At 36.8% G+C, this 27,678-nt stretch overlaps 2 protein-coding genes across 16 annotated transcripts; both read right to left on the bottom strand.

Annotated features, from left to right (window-relative positions):
- Positions 1 to 293: 293 nt before the first annotated feature.
- On the bottom strand, positions 294 to 3,123 carry LOC119084572 (gastrula zinc finger protein XlCGF8.2DB-like). Of its 15 annotated transcripts, XM_037194615.1 has the most exons (14): positions 2,982 to 3,123; positions 2,682 to 2,800; positions 2,522 to 2,605; positions 2,365 to 2,454; positions 2,226 to 2,308; positions 1,709 to 1,814; positions 1,565 to 1,648; positions 1,410 to 1,493; positions 1,245 to 1,328; positions 1,080 to 1,163; positions 915 to 998; positions 687 to 776; positions 566 to 587; positions 294 to 521 (listed from the first exon to the last, which is right to left on the bottom strand). In XM_037194615.1, exons 1-14 carry the CDS (start codon positions 3,002 to 3,004, stop codon positions 515 to 517), a joined length of 1,044 nt encoding a protein of 347 aa, XP_037050510.1. In that variant the 5' UTR covers positions 3,005 to 3,123; the 3' UTR covers positions 294 to 514. The 15 variants fall into 15 exon arrangements, with proteins under 15 accessions (XP_037050510.1, XP_037050514.1, XP_037050509.1 ...); XM_037194614.1 differs by having other exon boundaries at positions 296 to 587; positions 2,682 to 2,781; positions 2,981 to 3,121; XM_037194613.1 differs by having other exon boundaries at positions 296 to 587; positions 1,080 to 1,160; positions 2,982 to 3,121.
- Positions 3,124 to 13,586: 10,463 nt separating this feature from the next.
- On the bottom strand, positions 13,587 to 25,610 carry LOC119084664. Its single transcript, XM_037194741.1, has 10 exons — positions 25,371 to 25,610; positions 17,848 to 18,317; positions 17,443 to 17,792; positions 17,044 to 17,286; positions 16,814 to 16,982; positions 16,636 to 16,744; positions 16,497 to 16,574; positions 16,243 to 16,401; positions 16,023 to 16,176; positions 13,587 to 14,809 (listed from the first exon to the last, which is right to left on the bottom strand). The coding sequence occupies exons 2-10, from the start codon at positions 18,176 to 18,178 to the stop codon at positions 14,546 to 14,548; spliced, it is 1,857 nt and encodes a 618-aa protein (XP_037050636.1). The 5' UTR covers positions 18,179 to 18,317; positions 25,371 to 25,610; the 3' UTR covers positions 13,587 to 14,545.
- Positions 25,611 to 27,678: the final 2,068 nt, after the last annotated feature.

Below are 27,678 nucleotides of genomic sequence, written 5' to 3'. Positions count from 1 at the left end.
GATCTTCTAAAACTTACAAATGATTCACGTCGGGAAAAATCACCTGTTCCCAGTATTTGCTCGCATAGTTTCCCCCTCTGAGAAATCTTATAGACTTAATCCCACCGCAACATTTAAAGTTTTTCATCTGTGGTCTACACAGTGATACTGCTATAGCAGATATATCTGACTCTTTGATGTTACCATCCATGCGCTGTATTTCCATTCGTTCCGTTGCATTGTTCAGACGAAATGCGATTAATTTTCGATGTTTTATTGACGCGTAAATTAGACTCGAAAGATTTTTCACTTCAAAAATTTAATTGAAAACAGAAATCCGATCAACGCTCTTATAGACGTCGTCAAAACATTAGAAATAAAAATATAAAAACTTCAAACAGAACACTTTAAAAAAGACGAACCAGCAGCTCCTTCGTTCCAAACTACTCTCAATCATAAATGAATAGTCTCGAACCTACTAGAAACAGTCACGAATTCTCTGCGACGTCTCGATTAACTTTCTTCTTCATGGTCCTTACGATGCTCGGACAGAATGTGTCGCTGGTGGAACACTTTCATGCACACCTTGCACTTGTAAATTCTTTTACCTAAGAAAAGAAAACGAATTTGGCGTTTGAAACTTGGAAACATTTTAGCGACCCTTTCAGAGCATGTCGGTGTGTTAGTGCATGACTCATCTAACTCACTGTTTGGAATGTGAATATTCATGTGTTTACGAATGTGCGTCTTTTGTCGAAATGTTTTTTTGCAAATGTCGCATGCGAATGGTTTTTCACCTGAAATGGAAATTCTCTCGGTTTGTGCTCGGAAATTGTTACGAGTAAAATGTGTTCAAGCTTTAGTGTGAATCAGCAAATGGTCATCTTAAGTGAACTATTGCGCGAAACAAAAATCAATTTTCACTTTTCTCTTACCATTATGAATCCGAAGATGGCTGGTCAAAGTGCTAGATTGACTGAAAGCTTTGTCACAAACCCCGCACTCGTACGGCTTTTCCCCTGAAAACATTTTGAAATTTCAAATTTTGAGCAGAATTCATCTCTTAGGAGCAGAACAAAATTTTCACTTTTTGCTCTTACCAGTATGAGTTCGGAGATGGTCGATCAAATGGTGACTGTGACCGAAAGCCTTCTTACAAACCCCGCACTCGTACGGCTTTTCCCCTGAAAACATTTTGAAATTTCAAATTTTGAGCAAAATTCATCTCTTAGGAGCAGAACAAAATTTTCTCATTTTTCTCTTACCATTATGAATCCGAAGATGGCGGGTCAAATGGTTACTTTGACTGAAAGCTTTCTTACAAACCCCACACTCGAACGGCTTTTCACCTGAAAACATTTTGAAATTTCAAATTTTTAGCAAAATTCATCTCTCAGGAGCAGAACAAAATTTTCAGTTTTTTCTCTTACCAGTATGAATCCGAAGATGGCTGGTCAAAGTGCTAGATTGACTGAAAGCTTTCTTACAAACTCCGCACTCAAACGGCTTCTCCCCTGAAAACATTTCAAATTTTTCACTTTCGAATCATTTCGAGCGGGCATTAGTTAAGTTTGCACGTGCTTACCACTGTGGATCCTTAAATGCATGGTCAAATTGTTCTTGTGCCTGAATTCTCTGTAACACTCCGGACAGGAGTAAGTTTTCGATTCTGCAAAAGTGAACAACCATAAATCAATCGACACCAAATCATTGGCGAATGAAAGCTTACCTCGTCGAATGTTTGATGGCGAGCTTTTTGATGAAGCGGCGCTGCGTTCTACGTGACGAGCACAATCCTTTCCGTCAACTTGATTATCCCGCTTTGAATCGCGCACCTGAATTGAGAAATTGAAGAACAATCAAACAATGAGCAAAATTGAGCATCTTCCTCGTTGCGAATTTTGATTTCAGAAAATGGTAAGATTCGTACAACTGAAAGAAGGCACAGACACAACAAATGTTGGGCCTTAACGAATCAACATAATTTACGAAGATTCTACAGTCAAAGGCAGTCAATTTTCAGCATAAATTTGCTTTAGCTGTTTTTCAGCTGATCCACACGTACAATCAAAACTGGTTTTCCTTGTTCATACGGTTGAAGCTGCTACACGCACGCGCATGATAGTGGTAAAACCGTATAAAGACGTATAAACGGTTGTGATTGTTTGTATGGATCAGCTGAAAAACAGCTGAAGCTAATTTATGCTGAAAATTGACTGCCTTTGACTGTACAACCACCACGTTACCTTTTTCTTTCGTGCCGTACTTCCCGACTGCTTAGCGTTCGGGTTTCTTCGATGTGGTGGTATTTCATGCACCGGTGAAACATCTGAAAATCACAATTTGTGAACATGTTGGCAACTGCAGTCCTCAAAATGAACAAACCTCTGCCGCAGCGAGTATTCATGTGCTTGAATAGATCGCGTTCCAGCCAAAATGATTGCTTGCAAATGTAGCACTCGAATTTCTTTTCATCTGCAAGTAGAAATCGAAAATCTCTGGAAATGTTTTCGGCATCCGCTGAAAGGCATCCGGTACTTACAGTTATGAATGTCCATGTGAGCGATCAAAAAGTACTTTTGAACGTATCGCTTGCCACACACTGGACAGGCGTATGGTCTCGACTCTTAAAACGTAAACGGCGCGGCAATTAGATCAGTTTCGTCAACATTTCGATCGAATTGTTCGGAATAAAAGCTTACCCGGTGGAGGATGGTCCAAGTCATATATGTACGTTGTCACGTCATCATCATCATCATCATCATCGTCATCACTACTTTCCTCCTCATCAACATGCTCATTCTGATTGGATGAGTGAATTTAGAGACTTGAGTTAATCAAATGTTCCGAGACCGTGATCGTATCGTAAAAATCGAAATGTTTTCGGTCCCATGATTGAGCACAAACTCTTTTGCTAACGCATTCACATTGGCAAAGGTCATGGAATCGAACTTTTCATTTTTAAGCAAGCAAAACAGAATGTGCGTCCATTCAACCTTACCCCTTTTTCCCTATCGAAAACCATTTTAGCACGGCCGGTCGTGAAAACACATAAAATAAAACGATTTTTTTGATTGCGAGCCAAATGCACCTGCAGCTTCTCACAAAAAACGATTTTGTACTGTTAATGCATGTGTCAAATAATATTGGTCTAGTCATCAAACGGCGTATATTGCGATCGTACCAGATTTCTAACCCATTGCAGTGCGATGGTCATGTTGGCTGAGTGGTACCCCTCATATGTGAAAAATTTACCTACTGTACAGACTGTTCTGGTTCCCTCTGCAGTAATCGCATCGATTTCATGACGTAAATTATCCATCGTAAAAGGAAAAACATGAGGGACGTATCAGAATTCGTACAATGATGCATTTATCACGAAAATAGTGCCCTTCTACATCGAGCTATTTGTACAAGGAAATAGAAATTGTTGTTAAAAATGAATATTCTTCCCAGCCAACGAAAGCTCCTAAAAATCTACTAAAACCTTATTATAAAAACCTCCTAAAAGCGAGGCATCCCTATCTGAATCTATTTTGTCAGATGAACAACGTCTCTCCGTCTTCAAGAAATTTTTTCCTCAAAGAACCAACCAGCCAGTCGGAATCGGTGAAATAATGACAAAACGAAATGGAATCAAACGATTTACCAGTTGAACAGATCAGTGAAAAAAATCTCTCAAAATGTTATCCATACTCAATTCGGTTAGCATATGTGTGAGGAGTCAATAGCTTCAAATCTATATCTTTACACAGGTCACGCATATGCAAATATATCGAATCTATTACTTCTATTGGTCTAACAAATTTTGAAGTCACTGCCATTGTTTCAAATTCTCTTACTTCACTACTAGTAAGTAACATGAAAAACCGAGAAAATCGATTTTACAGAATCATAGAAAATTAAGGAAAATTTGAGAAAATCAAGAAAACTTTTCACAAGGATAGGGAGTGTATTAGTCAGACCTCTTCACATGAATAACGATGAAGACATCCGTAAAAGATCAGGAGATGCTATGAATCGTTGAAGAGGAATTTCGAAATTTTAATTGAATCATATCTAGAGCCTCGAGGAATGTTTACCTAAATTATCATATTGTTCATTAGGGGTGATCGATTTCGCGGGACGCGAAAGAAACCGGTCCACAAAAAATTCTAGTTGCCCATAGAATCCGAAAAACCCATTATACGACTTTGGTCCGGAACAACTTCAGGTAGCAATAAATCGATTACTGAAAATTTGCTAGTAGGGGCACATTGGACCATTCTCGACTTTAGTCCAAGATATAATAATAAAATAAAAAGAAAATAAAAAAAGTGAAAACCTGACTTTAAAATGTAGCCAAAGTTCGCCGACGTCGATTTTCAGAGAAAATTGGAAACTTCAATAATTCAAAATTACCAGGCATCCATAACGTTATAACCGAAATCAATTTCGTTACAAGAATAACGTTATTCGAGTAACCGAATTCATTTTCGTTATCGAATAACGTTATTATTAACGTTATTCGAAAACTGAAATGAATTCGGTTACTCGAATAACGTTATTTGAATACCGAAGTTAATTCGGTTATCGGAATAACGTTATTCAAAAAACAGAATGATTTCGGTTATTTCAATAACGTTATTCGATTATTGAAATTAATTTCGTTTTTTAGCTCCGTCTTTCATTTTTTTAAAAAGAAATCTATGTAACTGAATTTTTGAATAACGTTATTCGTATAACCGAATTCATTTCGATATTCGAATAACGTTATTTGAGTAACCGAATTCATTTGGGTAATCGAATACCGTTATTCGAGTAACCGAAATGATTTCGGTTACTAATAACGTTATTGGGGATCCCTGAAAATTACATTAAAAAAATTGGACGATTTTGTGTTGTGATGGCTCATTTGAAAGGTAGTTAGTTATTTATTGCTAAGAAAAAACGATGTTGGATTTTTTTTGTATTTTGATCGAGTTGTTACATTTTATGTGACCAAAATAGAACTCAATCTGAGAATTGTTTTACAATTTGAAAAATTTAATTATTTCAAAAAGAGTGGAATTGAAGTTTTTCTGTTTAGAAATGCCCTCGTTTGTGTCAAGGTGCTATTTTTGTAACCAGATTTTGTACAGTCGAAGGCAGTCAATTTTCAGCATAAATTAGCTTCAGCTGTTTTTCAGCTGATCCATACAAACAATCAGCACCGTTTATACGTCTTTATACGGTTTTACCATTATCATGCGCGTGCGTGTAGCAGCTTCAACCGTATAAACAAGTATAAACCGTTTTGATTGTATGTGTGGATCAGCTGAAAAACAGCTGAAGCAAATTTATGCTGAAAATTGACTGCCTTTGACTGTATTATTGTACTTTTAAAAAATAATAATTTTTACAAAAGGTCACTTTTGCAATCACAAAAAATGTAATAACTCGATCAAAATACAAACGAGCCATCAGAACAGTCGGAGCGTTTGCTGCGACTGAGCCCCGTACAAACCCGTATATCTATTGCGTACGTGACCCTAGTGCGTCTGTCACCCTACTTTGACCGTAAGCCTATGCGCCGGTTAATGTAGTTAAAGTAAAATTATTATGTAATGTGTACATCTTATAAATTGCGCATAGCGCAATTACGAAGCCCCGTACGACGTTCCTTTCAAATGAAACAAAAATTTCAAATTGACCTACAATTTTAATTTATTGAGTATAAATACACATAGGGCCTAGTATCGGCCTCAGTCCGAGGATCCAAATTTTTTTTTTTTTCAACTACATTCTATTCGGCCTTCCAAATGAAACAAAAATTACGAAAAACGGATGAAATTTACTCGAATTCTATGTAAAATACACATAGGGCCCTAGTAGTGGCCTTAGTCCAAGGACCCAAATTTTTTTTTTTTTCAACAACTTTCTATTCGGCCTTTGATTACCTTCCAAATGAAACAAAAATTACGAAAAACGGATGAAATTTACTCGAGTTCTATGTAAAATACACATAGGGCCCTAGTAGTGGCCTTAGTCCAAGGACCCAAATTTATTTTTTTTTCAACAACTTTCTATTCGGCCTTTGATTACCTTCCAAATGAAACAAAAATTACGAAAAACGGATGAAATTTACTCGAGTTCTATGTAAAATACACATAGGGCCCTAGTAGCGGCCTTAGTCCAAGGACCCAAATTTAATTTTTTTCAACAACTTTCTATTCGGCCTTTGATTACCTTCCAAATGAAACAAAAATTACGAAAAACGGATGAAATTTACTCGAGTTCTATGTAAAATACACATAGGGCCCTAGTAGTGGCCTTAGTCCAAGGACCCAAATTTATTTTTTTTTCAACAACTTTCTATTCGGCCTTTGATTACCTTCCAAATGAAACAAAAATTACGAAAAACGGATGAAATTTACTCGAGTTCTATGTAAAATACACATAGGGCCCTAGTAGCGGCCTTAGTCCAAGGACCCAAATTTAATTTTTTTTTTCAACAACTTTCTATTCGGCGTTCGATTACCTTCCAAATGAAACAAAAATTACGAAAAACGGATGAAATTTACTCGAGTTCTATGTAAAATACACGTAGGGCCCTAGTAGCGGCCTTAGTCCCAGGACCCAAATTTAATTTTTTTTTCAACAACTTTCTATTCGGCGTTCGATTACCTTCCAAATGACACAAAAATTACGAAAAACGGATGAAATTTACTCGAGTTCAATGTAAAATACACATAGGGCCCTAGTAGCTTTTCACTTCTAAGGCCCTAACTCACGGTCCACTCACCCGATTTTAAAAAACTTTTTTTTCCTTGATTGGTATTGACAATACCTATCATTTGCCGTGTCATTTACATTTCCATCGTTTATTTTGCCATAAATATCACCAAAAGGCCTTAAATCATTTAGGTGGCCCTAACTCACGAAGGGCCGACCCGAATATGCCCATCTTCGAACTTAGCCTCACTATTTTGACTATCTTTCAGTCTTTAAATTTTTTGAAATCGGATTTGATTTACTCAAGATATCGACGTGACAGACAGACGGACAGACGGACAGACGGCCCAAATTGCGGATTCGTCATCTATGAACATAGGCAAACACTTTGCCCTTACCGTCTGCTTCGAATTCCATCAATTACACACGGCATCGTAATCCTATAAGCCCCTTCGTACTTCGTACGGGGCTAAAAATTCCAAAATCTTTTTTTCTCAGCAATAAATATCTAACTACCTTTCAAATGAGCCATCACAACACAAAATCGTCCGATTTTGTAATGTAATTTTGAATTATTGAAGTTTCCAATTTTCTCTGAAAATCGACGTCGGCGAACTTTGGCTACATGCCAAAGTCAGGTTTTCACTTTTCTTATTTTCTTTTTATTTTATTATTATATCTTGGACTCCTATAGAGTAGAAAAAACAAAAAACCGGACAAAAATATCGTAAAGCTTTTTTTTCGTAAAGGCGAGAATGGTCCAATGTGCCCCTACTAGCAAATTTTCAGTAATCGATTTATTGCTACCTGAAGTTGTTCCGGACCAAAGTCTGATAATGGATTTTTCGGATTCTATGGGATTCTATGGACCGGTTTCTTTCGCGTCCCGCGAAATCGATCACCCCTATTGTTCATCCCATGGTATACATCCGCTGCAGCAATCACCAGTTTCCTCGTCTTTTTATTTCAGAAGTGCATTCTGTTAGCGCACGATGTGGGGTAAGTAAATTAAAGTCAGGGAAGTTATTATAATGAATTACGCCTTTATTTCTAAATTTATATTTTCATCTCTTACGACTACAACCATCACCATTAATATCGTAATTTTATGAGCTTGTTTTCATTGTTGAGATCATTTTATGGTTGCATTCTCACCAATTAAAAAATAAATTTTCTTTCTTCTTCGGTTCACATTTCTGCTGCGTTTGTTTTTCTCTATTGTTAGTATCCTTTGGATGTTGTTAACCATTTTTTGATTTTTGAAAATGTTAAAATATTTTTCATTTCCGACAAATTTCTCTACGTATCCACGAACACAACCATAAATATTTTCCATGTTTTATTTCGTTTTATTCCAATGCTTTTAATACATTTTTTTAATATTCCCATTTCGGCGATTTAAACATTTATTCCTTTGGTTTGCTTATTTCATAGATTTGGTATTTAATTCGTAAATTTACTAATCCCATTACACGGTGTAGGTATATTTTAATGCTAATAAATCATGTAGCAAAAATTCCAAATTATAAATGATTCTTAGGTGTTGTCTCTCTTTATTTTTTATTTTTTTGTTTAAAAAGTTATTCATTTTGTGTCACTAAAATGTGATATGCTTATCAAAGGGGATTTGGGAAAAATAAAAATTGTTGACGTTCCATTCAAAAATCTGTAGTCCGTTTAAAAAGGAAGGAAAATAGTTAAAGAATGAGAGAAACCATCTAAAAGTGTGTGTTGATGTAACGTCTATATCAGCTGCACCCACAGTGAATCTACGTAAATGCGTAAATTGGAAGTTACTAGCCCAAGTGTTTTGATTCTCCTCCAATATATAACTCAGCGGTTCGCTCATGGTAAATTTTCAAAATCTGAAAAATCATTTATCAACCGACGCCTGAGTTTCTGTAGCGAACGAATACCACTTGCTGGAGACGATAGAGCGTGGAAAACTGTGATTCTTTCTTGAATCTAGAGTTTTGACTCTTAAGCCTTGTTCCGCAAAACTGAAGTAGAGCGAACTCATCAGCGCAAAGGAGACACAAGAAAAGATAGAAGAATTCACATCTCCCATTTTTTTTTGTCATCTTGACAAAATCGTTGGAACTCTTGCGGAAAAGTGGATCTCGACATATTTGATAACTTTTGGGTTGTTGCGGTTTCAAATTGTTTACACAAAAGTTTCGTTTATCAAGTGTTTTCGGTATTTTGTTAGGCACATACGCTCTCGTGACCTACAAAGAAACTAAAATATGGAATCTAGAATTTCATTTGTTAGACGAAAATGTGGAAACTCCACGAGTATTTCTATCCATTCCTTAACTTAGGGTCGATGGCAATTTTTAAATAAGCATCAAATGTAAATCAATCGCTCTTTTCGTCCATATGCAGGCACTGTTCATTGCACGTTTTTTAAGAAACGACAAGCTCATCCCATTACAATCATCGAATCTGTTACTTCTTTGCTAAACGTATCGGGTAGTCTTCCACGCAAATTCTTTCACTTCATTTGTTTTAACATTCATTTTGCTACATAAAGCCAGATTAGCCGTTGCTTAGTTTTGTCGATTGTTGTCGATAACGCATGATTCGCTGTTTCTAAAGGTTCGCGTTCTTTTCGTTTCGTATCGTTTCGTTTTCGTGCGAATTGTAAGAAAATGCTTACTAAAATTCAAGCAAAATTGAAAAATATATTGGATTGCGACAAAAGGAAGAGACCAGTTCAAAATCTCGATTTTCATAGCGCCCTAATAGCGTATTTGAAGTCGTCCTAATGTTTGAAGCTTCCGTCACGAATTCCATTCCTTTATTTGTTTAAAAACCGGATGGGCAAATGAATGTGTGAGCTGATGCCAATACAGACTTTACCTCAACTATTTTTTTGTACTTTTTATCAATTGGTCTCTGAAATATGCTTTCCGATGATTATACGGTGAAGAGACTCATCTGCGTTACTCTCTCTTAACAGTGTTTGGTATGTAGTCCGGGCTGGTATGTCATCTCGGTCGCTAGGGAGTGTTTATGTATTTTGACGGTTGGATGTGATTGAGGGGTCAAAGTTTCCGAAAGATTTTTTTTGTCTAATGAACCGGTAGAAACCTGTTTTTCTCTAATACTTAAAACCCAGATATCTCCGTCAAATTCAATATTTTTTAGATGATCTCAACGGATTCTGAAACGTTCAGAAAAGAGCTGAAGAAAACAAATGGAAACGTGGATGGACCGTTAGGAACTCTAGAAGTCTAGGAAGTAGCCCCTAAAGACCTCAAAGACTTCCTAAATTCAGAAGAGAGTAAAAAAAACTGTTAAAAAGAACTATGAGTTCCAGAAATAGAAAAAGACAGATCTTCTGGAGTGATGGAATTCTGGGAACTGACCTTTAGACATATCAATCTTTCCCCAAGTCCAGAGCAAACTATGAAATAATGATGTACAAGCTTGCTATCTTACAGTTCTAGCTTTTGGATGCGTGTGGGAAGATTCAGGAAGGGATATTATATTCTACCGATAAATTAATTCAAAACTACCGATAAAAAATAATAAATGACCGATAGCGAAATTCCCAAGTACCGATAAAAATATTCAAAACTACCGATAACTTTTTACCGATAAAAAGTACTAAAGTACCGATAAACTGGTCGTTTTATCGATCATTTATCATTTTCTATCGGTAGTTTATTACTTTCCATCGGTAATTCATTATTTTCTATCGGTAGTTTAATACTTTCTATCGGTCATTAATTATTTTTTATCGGTAGTTCATTATTTTGTATCGGTAGTTCATCATTTTCTATCGGTACTTTAAGGTAATAACGTATTAGTATACGTTGGACTGTGGTGATCACAGTTTGCCATTGAATTGTCAAGCATCAAGTAGCCTGTGATCCAGCCTATATATACCATGTACAATGCGTCAATAAATTATAATATTCCCGGCCTTGGCCGAAGACACATCTACTGAGTTTCATTAGTAGATCTGTATTAGTTGACTATAGACTTTCTATATGGTTGAGATTAGCTCCCATATAATTGGTGACCCCGACGTGATAAAATTTTTTGGCCTAGAAATATGGTTAAACAACCAATTTCATAAAAATTATAAATCAACGTTTAGTGAAACTAAATAGTTTGATCAGAGGAAACCATTTCCTGAGAATTATTCACGAAAAACGATACATCGAAACTTATCAACGACACTTTCCACCAACCTCGATTACGCGGTTGGGATGTCCACCTCAAAATGGGTGCGTTGCATCACTGTGAAAAAGATAAGGTCTTTTCGTTTCTCGTACAAAACTCTAAAAAAAGTTTCAAAGAATAATTCAACACTTCAAAATTAAAAACAATTTTTCGGAAAAAAACATCCAAAAAATTCTTCTGACAAACACCAAAGAATCAAGTATTCCCTCATTACAATTATAGAACGATTTGCAACAATCGCTAATTCTAAATTAGTCCAATCACCCGGCTCAGCGTTTCGAAAATTAAGCTCTACGCCTATCCGTCTTGAGAATAATCTTTCGTGATTAACTCATAAACGACGGAACCGTTTAAGCAAAACCGAAGCGTGTCGAGGATTGAAACTTTTTGTTTCTTAAAGTTGTAATCGAAAATACTTGATACATGAAAATTGATCCAATGAGTTATCCATTGTGCGATAACACATCCTTTTTCCATGTAAACTAGTTTCACAAGTTCTTACCATCATAGAACGTAAAGAATAAAAAGTCATCGTGTATAAATTCAACACCCTTGAATTGACACACAACAAATTCAAGTTCACGAATGACATAAATTACAAAATCTGATATTAAACCACTAAACCGGCGCCAATAGGTTAAAACTCATTGACCGTAGAATCGTACAAACGTACATACAACCGTTCAATGAGTCACATATATAATATCAGTCGAAATGTACATGACAATTATACTGCCTAAAGTCTGCTACCACAGACAGCTATAACCATCTAATATAAGTACATTTCGTGCAGTGCGTATTCCTGCAAATTAAATGGCAGTAAAACAGCTCCACAACAATTGGAATAAAATTTAGAAAATTAAAATTATTCCGGAATGTTTCGTGCTGTCATATATTCAAATAACATTCCACGTAGAATGAGACAAGCACCAAACACCGTCTATCAGACTTAAGACAACAACACTTCATTTTTCGCCCATTAAAAACTGTAAAAATAGCAGTTAAATGAATGACATCTTGTCATTTTCCGGGTAAAGCCGTGGACAATGTCATTTCACGAAATTATGAGGTTGTACGATCTCTTAATCTGAATTAATTTGAAATTAAATAAAGAGTTGGAAACATAACCAATCTTCCAACATCGGAGAAAATTCATCTTCATCCGAAATAAAATCATTTTCGAGATAATCTGTTTCAAAATTAAACCCAAATTTAAACAGATCCAAAATTCGATATAATGAATTCTCGAATCAAATCTTATTAGATTGTCACCAATCTAATCAAGACACAAAATTTCAAAGTAACAAAACTTTCGAAAAACCAACTGTTTTCACAGCTATTAGGTAACCTTATGGATCCTACCGCTATGAAACAGATTCAAAATTTTCAAAGTACCTCACGTCATACACCGGTTACCAACATTCAAATGGTTTTGGACACACAACTCGACAAGCAAGCGACTTCAGAAATCACTCAAACCCGAACATCCGTGGCTCCAACCAATCCACCACATCAAAATCCCTATCCAAACACAAGTTATGGTCCTGCTGTGAAATCTCGTCCCAAATCCACGTGACACAGACGATCGACTTGGACCAACAAAATTTCTTCAAAGGGGGAAGTATCTGTGGTGATCACAGTTTGCCATTGAATTGTCAAGCATCAAGTAGCCTGTGATCCAGCCTATATATACCATGTACAATGCGTCAATAAATTATAATATTCCCGGCCTTGGCCGAAGACACATCTACTGAGTTTCATTAGTAGATCTGTATTAGTTGACTATAGACTTTCTATATGGTTGAGATTAGCTCCCATAGGACCATAAATTTATGGTACCAAACATCAATTCGAATGGATTTTTTTTCTTCAAAATTTGATGTTCGACCGTCGTAGTGTCAGTCTACTTCTATTTAGTGTTAGTCATAGATGTACCACAAAAATAGGTGTAAGGGGTTCTGCAGCATCAACCTCATACGTATTGACATTTTTGATTGAGAACATAGGTCAGCCATTTCGGAACAGTTTTTGTTTAGGATTTGATCGATTTACTCGTATCTAGCGTATATTTGTCAAAAGTTTCACAAAGTTTCACAAATTTTGACAAATGTTTCACAAAAATTTGCTAAAAATTTGTAAAACATTTGTCAAAATTTGTGAAACTTTTGACAAATATTAGGACCTGTCACAAGCGTTTTTCGTCCATTGCAAGCCATTGTAGCCCTTTTTGGTAGCTAAACTGGGAACTTTTCAGCCCAAGGATCTGATTCCTCAATATTACTTAGGGTATAGGTTACGTAGAATAAGAGAAAAGGTCAGAAAGACACCATTTACTAAATATCCACCAAATAAAATGAAAAAAAGTTTTAAAAAAAGCGAGAAAGAAAAACACGAAATCGAAGATTTTATGGAAAAATAAGATTATTCGACCAAAATCAACTTTTTCGGACCACCCTGTACATTCCAATTTCTTGATTCGTGTTCAGAATTTAGAGATTCACATGTTCGTAAAACACTTAAAAGAAAAGAAAATGGTCCAAAATCACGCAACAGAAAGGCCCCAGTGATGAACTGCCGATAGAAAACAATGACCTACCGATAGAAAATAATGAACTACCGATAGAAAGTAATAAACTACCGATAGAAAATGGAATTTGACCGATCAATAGTCGTAAAATTATTAATTTATCGGTATTTTATCATTTTTTATCGGTAAAAAGTTATCGGTAGTTTTGAATATTTTTATCGGTAGTTTTGAATTAATTTATCGGTCGTTTATTAGTATCCATTCAGGAATAGTCACAAAGTTGCAGATCATTCACATCATCGTCTTGCGATTTTTAGAGCAAAATTAGTTGAAATCCTTCGATTGTTTCCTAGAACTGAGAGTCCCGATCCTTCAATATGTCTGAGCTCGGCTAGCTATCGTTGATAGGGTTTGAGAAAAGCTTTCCAAAACGTCTCCAGTCGTTGAATTTAATTTTGAAATGGCCAAGGAAATCAGTCTCAAATTTACGGGTTTTTGTGAAACTTTTTCGGGAATCTTCCATAACCCGGCCTAGACAAAAAAGTTGTGTCAGTTATTGAACCAACCTTTCAGAATCCGTTGAGATCTTCATGAAAAAAAGTTAGTTCTGAGACTTCGACCGCTTAATCACATCCAATCGTCAAAACACATTAAAACTCCCCAGCGAGCGAGACTACTTTTTCTGACATAGCAGCCCATACTAATGGGTGTATAGGTGTAAAGGTTTCATGATCAAGGTTGTCGTCGATGTTCATTTTGAGAAAAATATAAATTCCATTTTGAGCACCACTTCCAGCACAGTACACTGTCGAAGTAAATGCCTATTCCACTTAAAAACTAGACTAAAATAAATCAACAACGGAAAACAATTGAAGCGATGACGGCAAAGACTTCGTTTAGGCCAAATTGCAAGGAAAATAAATTATTCGGTTTAGATAGGCCGCGAAAGTCAATCTAGGTTATCACTAAAGTTAACTATTTTTAGCGCGTCAAATTCTTTTTGAAATTTTCATCTTTTTACAAAAAAATATTTTCTTTTTTCTGTCGTCTTGGCTACACTATAAATATCTTCATGTTCTGTTATCTGTTTTGCTTTGGATTAAGAATATTTTTTGTTGGTTTTTTTTCTGGTATTTACAGCGACATTATCACTTAAGATTTCGAAGATTTAACATCATCGGCCGAGTCCACTTTCTTCGCTTTGATCGGTTTCTGCAAATCTTTTATTTTCAAAATTTTCTTTCTGGTCGTCGGAGCTTTGGTCGGAACTGGCGGCAGATTCAAAAGTTTGCACGACGTTTTCAATTTGCTGTACATCATTTCCACTCGATCGGTTAGTCGACGCGAATATTTGTGAGCGGTGCGATCGACAGTGCTCGGAGTTTTGACGCAATCGTCTCCGCCAAATTCACAAACCTTTTTTTTTTGTAATCATGTGTCCATTTAGAAACGATTCAATGAAATAAGGTTAAACTGAGAGGGAAAACTACGCAAGCAAATACTGGGACAGGTGCCATTTGCTATTGGTACCAATGGATGTCAATAGACACCAATAGTCTATTGACATGTATTGGTTGGTGTCTATCGGTGACTACTGGCGTCTCTTTATGACTACTGGGGGCTCTTTGTGACTACTGGCGACTCTTTGTGACTACTGGCGTCTATTGGTGACTGTTCCGAGGAGCTGGAAAATACTGGGACAGTGAATGTTCGCTAGTTGTACCAATAACCTCTAGTATATAGACGTCAATAGTTACCAATAGACGTCAATAGTTACCAATAGACGTCAATAGTTACCAATAGACGTCAATAGTTACCAATAGACGTCAATAGTTACCAATAGACGTTAATAGTTCCCAGTAGACGTTAATAGTTACCAGTAGACGTCAATAGTTACCAATAGACGTCAATAGTTACCAATAGACGTCAATAGTTACCAATAGACGTCAATAGTTACAAGTAGACGTCAATAGTTACAAGTAGACGTCAATAGTTACCAGTAGACGTCAATAGTTACCAATAGACGTCAATAGTTACCAGTAGACGTCAATAGTTACCAGTAGACGTCAATAGTTACCAATAGACGTCAATAGTTACCAATATACGTCAATAGTTACCAATAGACGTCAATAGTTACCAATAGACGTCAATAGTTACCAGTAGACGTCAATAGTTACCAATAGACGTCAATAGTTACCAATAGACGTCAATAGTTACCAGTAGACGTCAATAGTTACCAGTAGACGTCAATAGTTACCAGTAGACGTCAATAGTTACCAATAGACGTCAATAGTTACCAATAGACGTCAATAGTTACCAATAGACGTCAATAGTTACCAATAGACGTCAATAGTTACCAATAGACGTCAATAGTTACCAATAGACGTCAATAGTTACCAATAGACGTCAATAGTTACCAATAGACGTCAATAGTTACCAATAGACGTCAATAGTTACCAATAGACGTCAATAGTTACCAATAGACGTCAATAGTTACCAATAGACGTCAATAGTTACCAATAGACGTCAATAGTTACCAATAGACATCGTAACAGTTACAAATGGAAGTAGTTGGGACAAGATTTGCTCGCGTAGCTTTCCCCTTCGGTTTAAACAAAAGCAAACTCACTCTGTAATGATGAAGGATCGCTGCATCAGCCGGAACATTTAGCGAACCACGTCCCGGTATAAATTCCCAAACAAAATGGTTTCCAGCTTCCACAACCGATTCCGGTTTGCAAATGTATTTCGACCGTTGCTTCTGCGGATGTAGTTTCGATCGTCTGTCGGAAGCGTTTTAATTGGGAACTGAAATATGCTTCGGTATGGGAAGTGATCGAAAACGGTACCTTCGAGTTTTTCGTTGCGTTATCAGTGCACCACGCAGAGCGGGATTACTAACGTTCCGTTCGTACATAAGACTATCGTCGGCGAATTGAAGATAGAAGAATGCATTCTGAAACGAATAGGCTCCGGTATTTCTATTGTTCACTTTGAGCGACAGCCACCTGCAATGAATAGTTGGTTTGTAGTTCGCTTCTATTAACCTTATACGTCAATGATGCTAAGTAAGGACCACAAGATCTGGAAGCGGATCACTTACTTCAACAAATCCTTAAGCGTATCGTTGTGTCGAGGTACAATAAATTCATCTAAGTCAATTAGAGCGACGTACTGGAATCTGAAAGGTAATCCCACACATGAAATTGTCTCCTCCAAATTATGTCTTGAAAGTCCCTCACCTGTACATGCTTCGATATAAGCAATCGTTTAATGCCGCAAACAGACCTTCCGTTCGAATTTCTTTTTGCGATCGCATTCGCAAGTCCCACGGTAATATAGAAATGGTGGCTGTGTAACATCAAAGATAAATATATTTTTTTGGGCTGCTGACAGGCATCATAGGCATGATGAACTTACGACGCTGAACAGTCCCATCTTGTGTAGCATTGTTAGCCGCCACCAAACCTTCTTCCATGTAATGGCGCAGAACGCAAGCAGCTTTCGGTCCGAGCGTGTGATTGTAGAATGTGAAATGGGATACACCAAGCAACGAATTCATTTCGAGAAATTCCAATAAATATAAGGCCTGGAAAGGACGTCCCACAGTAAAACACAAATTCAATGCGGGTATAGACCAGGCGACTCACAGAATCATAATTAAAATGGAATGGTTTGATGCAGACGCCAATCTTGTCGGGTATTTGATTGATATTGGTGCGATTTTGTAGACTTGGATCTTGATCGGTGTTGCGTAACAGTAAAACATTTCCCGGTGGCGAACGAATTTTGCTGACAATACTGACAGCGTATGGTATCTCAAGACCGGGTGCTTGAAGTGGACATAGTACAAAACATGCACTGTACTTGAGATTCCAGTTCTCTCTGATTATCTGCGAGAAGGGAGACAAAACGGTTAAATTGAACGTAACAGCTTTTGGAAGTTGTTGCAAACATCGTTCCAAAAAACATTTTCCTTTTACGAATTTTGCAATAACTGTCACTACTTCAAGTGGATGAACGGAACCATCGAATGCCCATTCTCTTACCTTAACTCTAGCCATCACAGATGACGATCTAAAAGTTGAATTATGCGGTCCGGTTGGATACCATAAGCGGCACCAAACCTTTTCGGGACCTCTAGTCTTTGTAGCACCAATTACTCTAATTAACTTTCCTCCACGACGATCGTAGAAAGCGGAAAATACAAAAAACTTAAACCTAGTGCCGTTAACAATCTTCCACGATCCATCCGACGGAGGAACATCAACAGGATATGTCGGAAGTGTACGTTCAATGCTTTGCGGTAGCAGTGCACCCCAAGGTATCGCTCCTCCATTATTATTATTATTACCTGGCGATTCCGGTGCAACTGGAATGGCTAGTGATATTTGAATATCTGAAAGTAAATTCGTCACGGAATCGCCCTGGAATAGCTGGTGTGTTCAACCTACTTCTACTTTGCTTAATGTCCTTAATGAATCTATTGTTTTTGAGAAATATTGCCTCTTCAATGCTATACTCCTCTTTCACATCATCATAGTCCGGTGCCGATTCACCCAAACGATTGTATCCCGCATGTCGGATCCCATTCGTCGACGCCTTACTTTTCTCATCGATCATTAGAATTTCCGTTAAAATAATTAATCCGAAAATGGCAAAGAATGCGATGACAATGAGAAAACTCATGCCAGCCCGTTTCTTTTCGTTCCACGTCCCGCGTTTGCCCCGTTTCGTTCGGCCAGCCGAACTTCCAGACATTAGGATCTTATTCGGATATTCCATTTTATTTATGCATTATGTGGGATGAGCCTGCGAAAATTGTGATGGGCTGTGTGCGAAGTTAATACTGGTGTCTGATTGTTTGAAAGTCTTTAAAGTAGGTGTTGCATAGTCATATGATGTGGTTACATTTTGCGATTATCTGTGAATAAGAAAGAAGAAAGAAATCAACATTCACACCTCATCCGCCAAGACTTTAAGAACGCAATCAATGCACTCTAAAGTGTCAACAATTCGCTATTTCTTATATCCATATAATTGCTCATCAAGTACTCATTTCAATCCGAGCACAGCTCCATAACTCATCTATTTCCCACACACCTCCTTAACAAAAAAGAAATTTTTCCAAAATGCACTAAAAAACTAAGAACGTACATCGACCTATTACAGACCTATTGGGAGCTCAGACCAACATTCCATAAGATCGCAAAGGTCCTTACCCACACAAAATTGTTTTTAGCCCCGTACGAAGTACTGGGGGCTTATAAGATTAATATGCCGTTTGTAACATGTTGAATTGGAAGCAGACGGTAAGGGCAAAGCATTTGTCTATGTTCATAGATAACGAATCCGCAATAAAAAAAAATGTCCGTCTGTCCGTCTGTCCGTGACCCCTCTAGCTTGAGTAAATCACAACCTTTTTTCAAAATTCTTTTTTTCCCCGATTGGCATCGTCAGAAGTAAGGTCAAGTTCGAAAATGGGCATGGTAGGGTGGGCCCTATAGGTGTTTTTCAGTCTTTCGACGATATCTACCGAAATACGCACGTAATAGCTGCTTGTGATATATCAAATGAAAGGTATTGACGAGTAGAACAAAAATGCTGAACATCGTTTTTGGGTAAGATGCAACGCGGGCTTGTTGGGAGGGCTCAAAGGTCGTTACTCGGCCCTAAGTGTTTTTTGCACATAAATCGAGTAAATGTCATCCGATTTTGCTAGATTTAGTTTTTTATGGAAGGAAATTGAATACCGAAAAGAACGTGGCGAAAAAAGTTTCAAATTTGGGCCCTTGGACTTAGGCCGGTACTCGGCCCTAAGTGTTTTTTGCACATAAATCGAGTAAATGTCATCCGATTTTGCTAGATTTAGTTTTTTATGGAAGGAAATTGAATACCGAAAAGAACGTGGCGAAAAAAGTTTCAAATTTGGGCCCTTGGACTAAGGCCGCTACTCGGCCCTAAGTGTTTTTTGCACATAAATCGAGTAAATCTCATCCGATTTTGCTAGATTTAGTTTTTTATGGAAGGAAATTGAATACCGAAAAGAACGTGTCGAAAAAAGTTTCAAATTTGGGCCCTTGGACTAAGGCCGCTACTCGGCCCTAAGTGTTTTTTGCACATAAATCGAGTAAATGTCATCCGATTTTGCTAGATTTAGTTTTTTATGGAAGGAAATTGAATACCGAAAAGAACGTGGCGAAAAAAGTTTCAAATTTGGGCCCTTGGACTTAGGCCGGTACTCGGCCCTAAGTGTTTTTTGCACAAAAATCGAGTAAATCTCATCCGATTTTGCTAGATTTAGTTTTTTATGGAAGGAAATTGAATACCGAAAAGAACGTGGCGAAAAAAGTTTCAAATTTGGGCCCTTGGACTAAGGCCGCTACTCGGCCCTAAGTGTTTTTTGCACATAAATCGAGTAAATCTCATCCGATTTTGCTAGATTTAGTTTTTTATGGAAGGAAATTGAATACCGAAAAGAACGTGTCGAAAAAAGTTTCAAATTTGGGCCCTTGGACTAAGGCCGCTACTCGGCCCTAAGTGTTTTTTGCACATAAATCGAGTAAATCTCATCCGATTTTGCTAGATTTAGTTTTTTATGGAAGGAAATTGAATACCGAAAAGAACGTGGCGAAAAAAGTTTCAAATTTGGGCCCTTGGACTAAGGCCGCTACTCGGCCCTAAGTGTTTTTTGCACATAAATCGAGTAAATGTCATCCGATTTTGCTAGATTTAGTTTTTTATGGAAGGAAATTGAATACCGAAAAGAACGTGGCGAAAAAAGTTTCAAATTTGGGCCCTTGGACTAAGGCCGCTACTCGGCCCTAAGTGTTTTTTGCACAAAAATCGAGTAAATCTCATCCGATTTTGCTAGATTTAGTTTTTTATGGAAGGAAATTGAATACCGAAAAGAACGTGGCGAAAAAAGTTTCAAATTTGGGCCCTTGGACTAAGACCGCTACTCGGCCCTAAGTGTTTTTTGCACAAAAATCGAGTAAATCTCATCCGATTTTGCTAGATTTAGTTTTTTATGGAAGGAAATTGAATACCGAAAAGAACGTGTCGAAAAAAGTTTCAAATTTGGGCCCTTGGACTAAGGCCGCTACTCGGCCCTAAGTGTTTTTTGCACATAAATCGAGTAAATCTCATCCGATTTTGCTAGATTTAGTTTTTTATGGAAGGAAATTGAATACCGAAAAGAACGTGTCGAAAAAAGTTTCAAATTTGGGCCCTTGGACTTAGGCCGGTACTCGGCCCTAAGTGTTTTTTGCACAAAAATCGAGTAAATCTCATCCGATTTTGCTAGATTTAGTTTTTTATGGAAGGAAATTGAATACCGAAAAGAACGTGGCGAAAAAAGTTTCAAATTTGGGCCCTTGGACTAAGGCCGCTACTCGGCCCTAAGTGTTTTTTGCACATAAATCGAGTAAATGTCATCCGATTTTGCTAGATTTAGTTTTTTATGGAAGGAAATTGAATACCGAAAAGAACGTGGCGAAAAAAGTTTCAAATTTGGGCCCTTGGACTTAGGCCGGTACTCGGCCCTAAGTGTTTTTTGCACAAAAATCGAGTAAATCTCATCCGATTTTGCTAGATTTAGTTTTTTATGGAAGGAAATTGAATACCGAAAAGAACGTGGCGAAAAAAGTTTCAAATTTGGGCCCTTGGACTAAGGCCGCTACTCGGCCCTAAGTGTTTTTTGCACAAAAATCGAGTAAATCTCATCCGATTTTGCTAGATTTAGTTTTTTATGGAAGGAAATTGAATACCGAAAAGAACGTGTCGAAAAAAGTTTCAAATTTGGGCCCTTGGACTAAGGCCGCTACTCGGCCCTAAGTGTTTTTTGCACATAAATCGAGTAAATCTCATCCGATTTTGCTAGATTTAGTTTTTTATGGAAGGAAATTGAATACCGAAAAGAACGTGTCGAAAAAAGTTTCAAATTTGGGCCCTTGGACTAAGGCCGCTACTCGGCCCTAAGTGTTTTTTGCACATAAATCGAGTAAATATCATCCGATTTTGCTAATTTTTGTTTTATTTGAGAGGTAATTTAATACCCAATGGAAAGTTGGCAAAAAATTGTGGGTTTCTAAAATAATGTCGTAAATTGTTGGTTTTATTTGAAAGGTACTTCGTACGGGCTTTCGTAATTGCGCTATGCGCAATTTTAAAAATGAACACTTTCAGTAAATTTGATCATGCCCAACTTGACTTGCATTTTGGTAACAGACGCATTAGAGGGTTGTAGACGTATTAGGGTTCCGGGCGTATTACGGCTACGGACGTATTATGGTTACGGACGAAATAGGATTACGGGTCGTACGGGGCGAAGTCGCAGCAAACGCTCCGACTGTTCTGATGCCTTGTTTTTTCATGAAATTTCTCACACATCTCCGAGTTGACGTATTTTGATCGAAGTGAAGAGTTTATCTTGGAGTCAGACGTTGTACCTATCTAACGATACTACACTCAATGTGAGAAATAGTTCTTTGTTTACCGAGAGGAGAAAATAGGAAATTTCACACAAAACCGTTTTGCCGTTTTTCTCCACAAATACATCGATTCGCCACACAATTTTCGGAAACATAAAACAAAGTGACAGTTCGAATGAGAAAAGTTCTATTTTCCTCCCAACGCAACGGAGAGAAAGTGTTACAGTTTTCTCCTCACTAGAAATGTCATTCGATCAGTCGTCAATAAAACGAAATAAGTAAATAAGGCAAGACACAACGCGCGCATGAAAAATCAGTTTGTTGACGTGAAAATTGTCGAGAAGTTTTTTTTTTAAATATTGTTCTGAACTCCCAATCGATGAGCGTTCGGAAAAACTTCATTTTTGTTGATGAATCATAATTCCTTTTAATTTATCTGATGATATCTCCACAATGTGAAGCCCAGTCTATCTCAATTTTCACTAATTCAATCGTAATCTTTTCGAAGGTGGCAAGCAAAATATCGCCAATAATAATTACGAATCTGTTACTTCCTTTGATGTAAGCATCTTCGACTGACAAGTTGATAAAAATTCTTTTACTTCATTAATTTCAACATTTTTCTATAAATAAGTTGAAATTTACCTGGTGTTTCTCGTTTACTTTCTCTGATCGTCGCTATCGGCAACAGATTCCTATTTGAGTCAACACTTTGTGCTTCTGCTACGTGATTTTTATGCATAGAAATTAAAGTAATGGATTTTTCGGAGGGACCGTGCAATAGTTATTTGTTCAACAATGGAACAAAAGTTGGAAATTGCTTTTCGATGGTGTTGTTTTTGCCCAGAGCATAGCGAGGTGAATCGTACTCTCTGAAATTTTACAACCGTTAAGGGAAGCAGACTCACCACATTTCATAATTGAATTGCTGTTCAATGTGGTGTGGTAGCTCTAAACGGTTAACCTCCAGCTAATGAGTCTTGATATAGGAAAAATAAGTGCTAAAATTAACGAATTAAAGATTCTTCTTTAGCGCATCATTCATAAAGTATGTCACGAATGACGACTATTCGCATCACTTTCTATCACAATCCAAGCAATATCTTGCATCTCTTTCACACGATCAACTATCCCAAACCCTCTGAAAATCCTCACATCAAAAAAGCATTAGAGTTCACATAGACATGGTATGTCTGCTGTCTGTGACAGGTTGATTATGATCTGAAAGTCATCTTAGGAATTTTTGATTTTCCACTAACAAAAAGCTTTTTTCTTCTCGCAGATTTAATAATATCTCAATACTTGCTGTTGGGTGTAAATATGAGTGTTTTTCTGACAGAACCTAATTAAATGGAGTCAAACACCCAAACTAAATTTAAGCATGAAACAATACTGAACGACTTTCGAAGCACACGTAAAATTAGCAACTACACTCAAGGCAGCGAAAATCACTTGTTGGCAATATAACGACCATTATATTCTTGATAACAGCGGTAAAATTTTGATTATTTGCTAAAAAAAACTAACGCATCTAGGGATGGGCGATATTGATATTGATAATCGATAATTATCGATTATCGATAATCGATTATCGATAAATTTTTTTATCGAAAATTATCAAAAATAATATCGATAATCGATAATAATTGATATTTCCATAATTATCAAAATATCGATATCTCGATAATTATCAAAATATCGATATTTTGATAATTATCGAAAAATCGATATTTTGATAGCTACTTTAATATGAATATTTAGATAAATCAATACAAATGCATGCAGTTTTCAGCTGTAAATCTTCCATCTTTCCATTAGGATGATGAAAAATTAGACAGAGATCTCGAAAAGTTGCTTAGAACAGTTTTCAATTTCTTCACAGTAACATAACTTTATGAGTATCAATTATTTTCAGAAATATCAAAATTTGATAATTATCGAAATATCGATATTTTGATAATTATCGATATTTTGATAATTATCGATATATCGATATTTTGATAATTATCAAATTATCGATAATTCGATAATTATCGATAATTATCAAATTATCGATAACGATATGATATATCAGTTATCGATAAATTGTTTTGATTGATATTATCGATAATATAAAAGGTCTCCCATCCCTAAACGCATCCCAAATACATGTCATTAACATTCCATTACATAATAGTTATTTATGTGACAGGAATCGTATGAAGGTATGTTATCGAACTAGATATCGATTGTCAACCCGAGGCGAAGCCAAGGTTGACAAGACATCGTGTGACTACTACTAAAAGACTTGTTAAAACAGTTGTCACGACGGTGTAACTACAGTTGTTACAGCATTTGACTGTTTTGTTCAGTCAGACATGAATATATGATTATGATACTGAGTGCGAGAAAAAGCCTTGCAAATCATTTATCGCACTAGTGCGATAAAAAACGTTCAAATGAAATTACACACAGTCCGCGTAAGTATACTGACAGAAAATTAAACAGCGGATACAGGTAATGTGTAATTTCATTACATTATCTGTGACAGCTAATCTTTCGAAAATTATCTGTGACAGATAATGTGAAACGGATAGAAACAAATGATTAACAGATCTGTGTTTCGAGATCTTAAATGATCGTCCCAAACTGATAAATCTAAAAAAAAAAATGTGAAACGTTATCTGTGACTGGTAATGTGCCAAATGAAATTAAAAAAATGTTGCACGCGCCGGGGTTCGATCCGACAACCTTCGGATCACCAGCCTAGCGCGTTGTCACTGAGCCATTCAATACATAATTTTGCATGGCTTATTGTCGTTATAAGCTGAAACATTACCTATGACAGCCAATGTAGATTACCTACCACAAATAATGCACTTTACCTGTGACAGATAACATTTAACGGTCACATTATCTGTCACAGGTAATTTTTGAAAAATTGCCTACTCACAGAACGTTTTGGGGCACGTTACCAATCACAGGTAATACATTTCTGTAATGTTACCTGTGGCAGATAACTTTTCCTAACATTACCATCAGAAGGTAATCTTATTGAAAATATTATCTGTCACAGGTAATGCAAAAAAAATATTTTTTGTCAGTGATCGAATTCCCTCACTGAATTGCATAAAAGAAATAAAAAAAAAAAACAAATTCAATTTCGCATGACGATACTTTATGAGGCTTGCAAAGTTTTCTTTTTTTTCCGTACTTTTGCCTTTTTCAAACGTTGACATTGCTCATTGAATCCATCAGATTGCATCAAAAAGCGATCTATTATTTAAATGAAAATATTAATCAGTCACGCGATATGTATTTAAGTTGAAAAATCGATAAAACTCGCAACACAAACGAAGTACAAAGTAATGTTGTGATTTCGGTGATTATTTTGGATTGGAATGAGCTCAGTTCCTGAATGAACGATACGAAATTTAAGTCATGGAATTGCATGAGTCATGTATCCCGTACAATGTTTTCCTTAATTAAATATTTAAAACGGGAAACTATCGTTCGGTTCGTAGCGAAGAGCGAACAATTCAATGAAAGACTATGTTCTCACTTACCAGATTGCAGCAACCGGATGTTTAATCAACTAAACAACAAAATCCGGAAACAATTTCACCACAACTTTTGTACAAAAAAAAGTTTTGTTCGAAAACTTCGAGTGAATCTATTTCCCTTTTTCAATTTAGCAACACAAATATTTTCCTTTTGTCAGCCATAATGTTCTTGTGCTATACTCCCGTTCAGGCTTGGCACACTCTCGTTTATGAGTTTTAAGTGTATAATGTTGAATTCGTGAAAATATTTGGGGAGCGAGTGATCGGCATCAATTTCATGCCTCTTTTGTTTTTAAGGATAAAATATGGTTGAAAGAGACGTAAGGTGTGTTTACGAAATTGTTGATTTACGGCGCGCATGCCCGGTAACAATTTTATTTTGCATTTTCATACCAGTTTTCGGGCCTGTTTTGCGAAATGTTTTTTTTTTAAAGGACTAGGATACGATGTAAGTTCGGTAATCTATTTCTTATAGCGAACAGCTGCTGAATAAACAACTAATTTACGTTAGAGTTACGTCCTTAGTTAGATAATAACATTTCAGTCTGTAGGTCAATGGGATTATACACTTGTATAGAGAGAAGCAATGTCTTTTTTTACTTTTGGAGTCTTGAATTGTAGTATTGAAATAAATGAGAAAACGTTGTCCGTCTCTTCCTTATTTTAAATTATAAATTTCATCTTGAATACTCGCTATTTTTGACCAACCAACTAAGACCCTCCTTTTGGGTGGGTTGGGTCCATTGACTGATTTTCTCAATTTTCAATTTTTCTTTGATTTTTCAATCACCTAATCTCATCTCAAAATATTCTTGCTTCTATCAGCTCCAATCAACTTGCTTTGTCATAAATTGTTTCCTTTTATTTTATTCAAAACAAATTTTCAGAATAAACAAAGAGAAGTTATTCCTGCACTTTCAAACCAGCGACGCTTAACTCTAAAAGCCGCTGGCAAACCTTTTCCCAGTAACAAAAAGTCTCCCGGTGAAGATGGTGTTCCAGTGGAAGCCATTAAACTAGGTGGCGACTCATTATTGGGTGCAATAACGACTTTGTTTAATCAATGTCTTCAATGGGAAGAAGTACCAGAAGCATGGGAAAATGCAGTGATAACATTGCTGCATAAAAAAGGAGACATAACAAAGTTGGAAAACTGTCGACCCATAAGTCTCTTATCAACACTCTACAAGTTGTTCATGAAAATAGTTACGAAGAGGAACACCAAGAAGCTCGACTTCTACCAACCTGTTGAACAAGCTTCATTTAGATCAGGATTCAGCACAAACGACCACTTACATGTGATGAGAACGCTAATTGAGAAATGCAATGAATACAAGATTGCTGTGGTCTTGATATTCATAGACTTTGAAAAAGCTTTTGATTCAGTGGAAACATGGTCGATATTGGACTCATTAGACGAGTGCAGAGTAGACTCAAGATACTCCAACACAATTCGATACGTCTATAAAAACGCTACGTCGTGTATAAAACTTCATAAAAGCACTGAAAAATTCAGAATTGGCAGAGGTGTACGACAGGGTGACACCATATCACCTAAGTTATTCACATCGATTCTGGAGAGTGTTTTTAAGAAATTAGACTGGAGTGAAATGGCTATCAACATAAATGGAGAGTACCTGAGTAATCTCCGTTTCGCAGATGACATCTCCCTGATAGCAGCTGATCTAGATCAGGCGCAAATTATGTTGCAACAGCTGAATGAGGAGTCAAACAAAGTCGGCCTCAAGATGAATTTGTCGAAAACGAAAATCATGACAAACATTGACGACGACAGAGACATTAAAATCGGTGATACTGTCATTGAACGAGTCGACAGTTATGTGTACCTAGGTCACAAATTGAAGTTGGGTCTAGGCAACCAAACTGCAGAAATAAAACGTAGAATTGGTCTTGCATGGGCAGCGTTCGGAAAACTCAGGCTAATTTTCAAAAGCAAAATGAACAATAGTCTGAAACGTAAAGTGTTCGATACGTGTGTCCTTCCTGTGCTCACATATGGAGCGGAAACGTTAACGTTAACAAAAGCTTCCGAAAATAAATTAAGAGTGGCACAAAGAGCCATGGAACGGAGTATGCTTGGAATTACGCTCAGAGATAGAATGACAAATCAATGGATTCGACAACAAACAAAAGTCGTTGATGTCATGGAAAGAATAGCATCTTTAAAGTGGAGCTGGGCGGGACATATTGCAAGAAGGACGGACGAACGTTGGACCAAAAAGATCATGAACTGGAGACCACCTAAAACACGACCTAGAGGTAGACCACCAGAGAGATGGAGTAATGGTAG

The sequence above is a fragment of the Bradysia coprophila genome, unplaced genomic scaffold (assembly GCF_014529535.1).
Source record: "Bradysia coprophila strain Holo2 unplaced genomic scaffold, BU_Bcop_v1 contig_87, whole genome shotgun sequence".
In the NCBI taxonomy this organism is placed as follows: domain Eukaryota; kingdom Metazoa; phylum Arthropoda; class Insecta; order Diptera; family Sciaridae; genus Bradysia; species Bradysia coprophila.
This window is presented reverse-complemented; position numbering and strand designations above follow the sequence as displayed.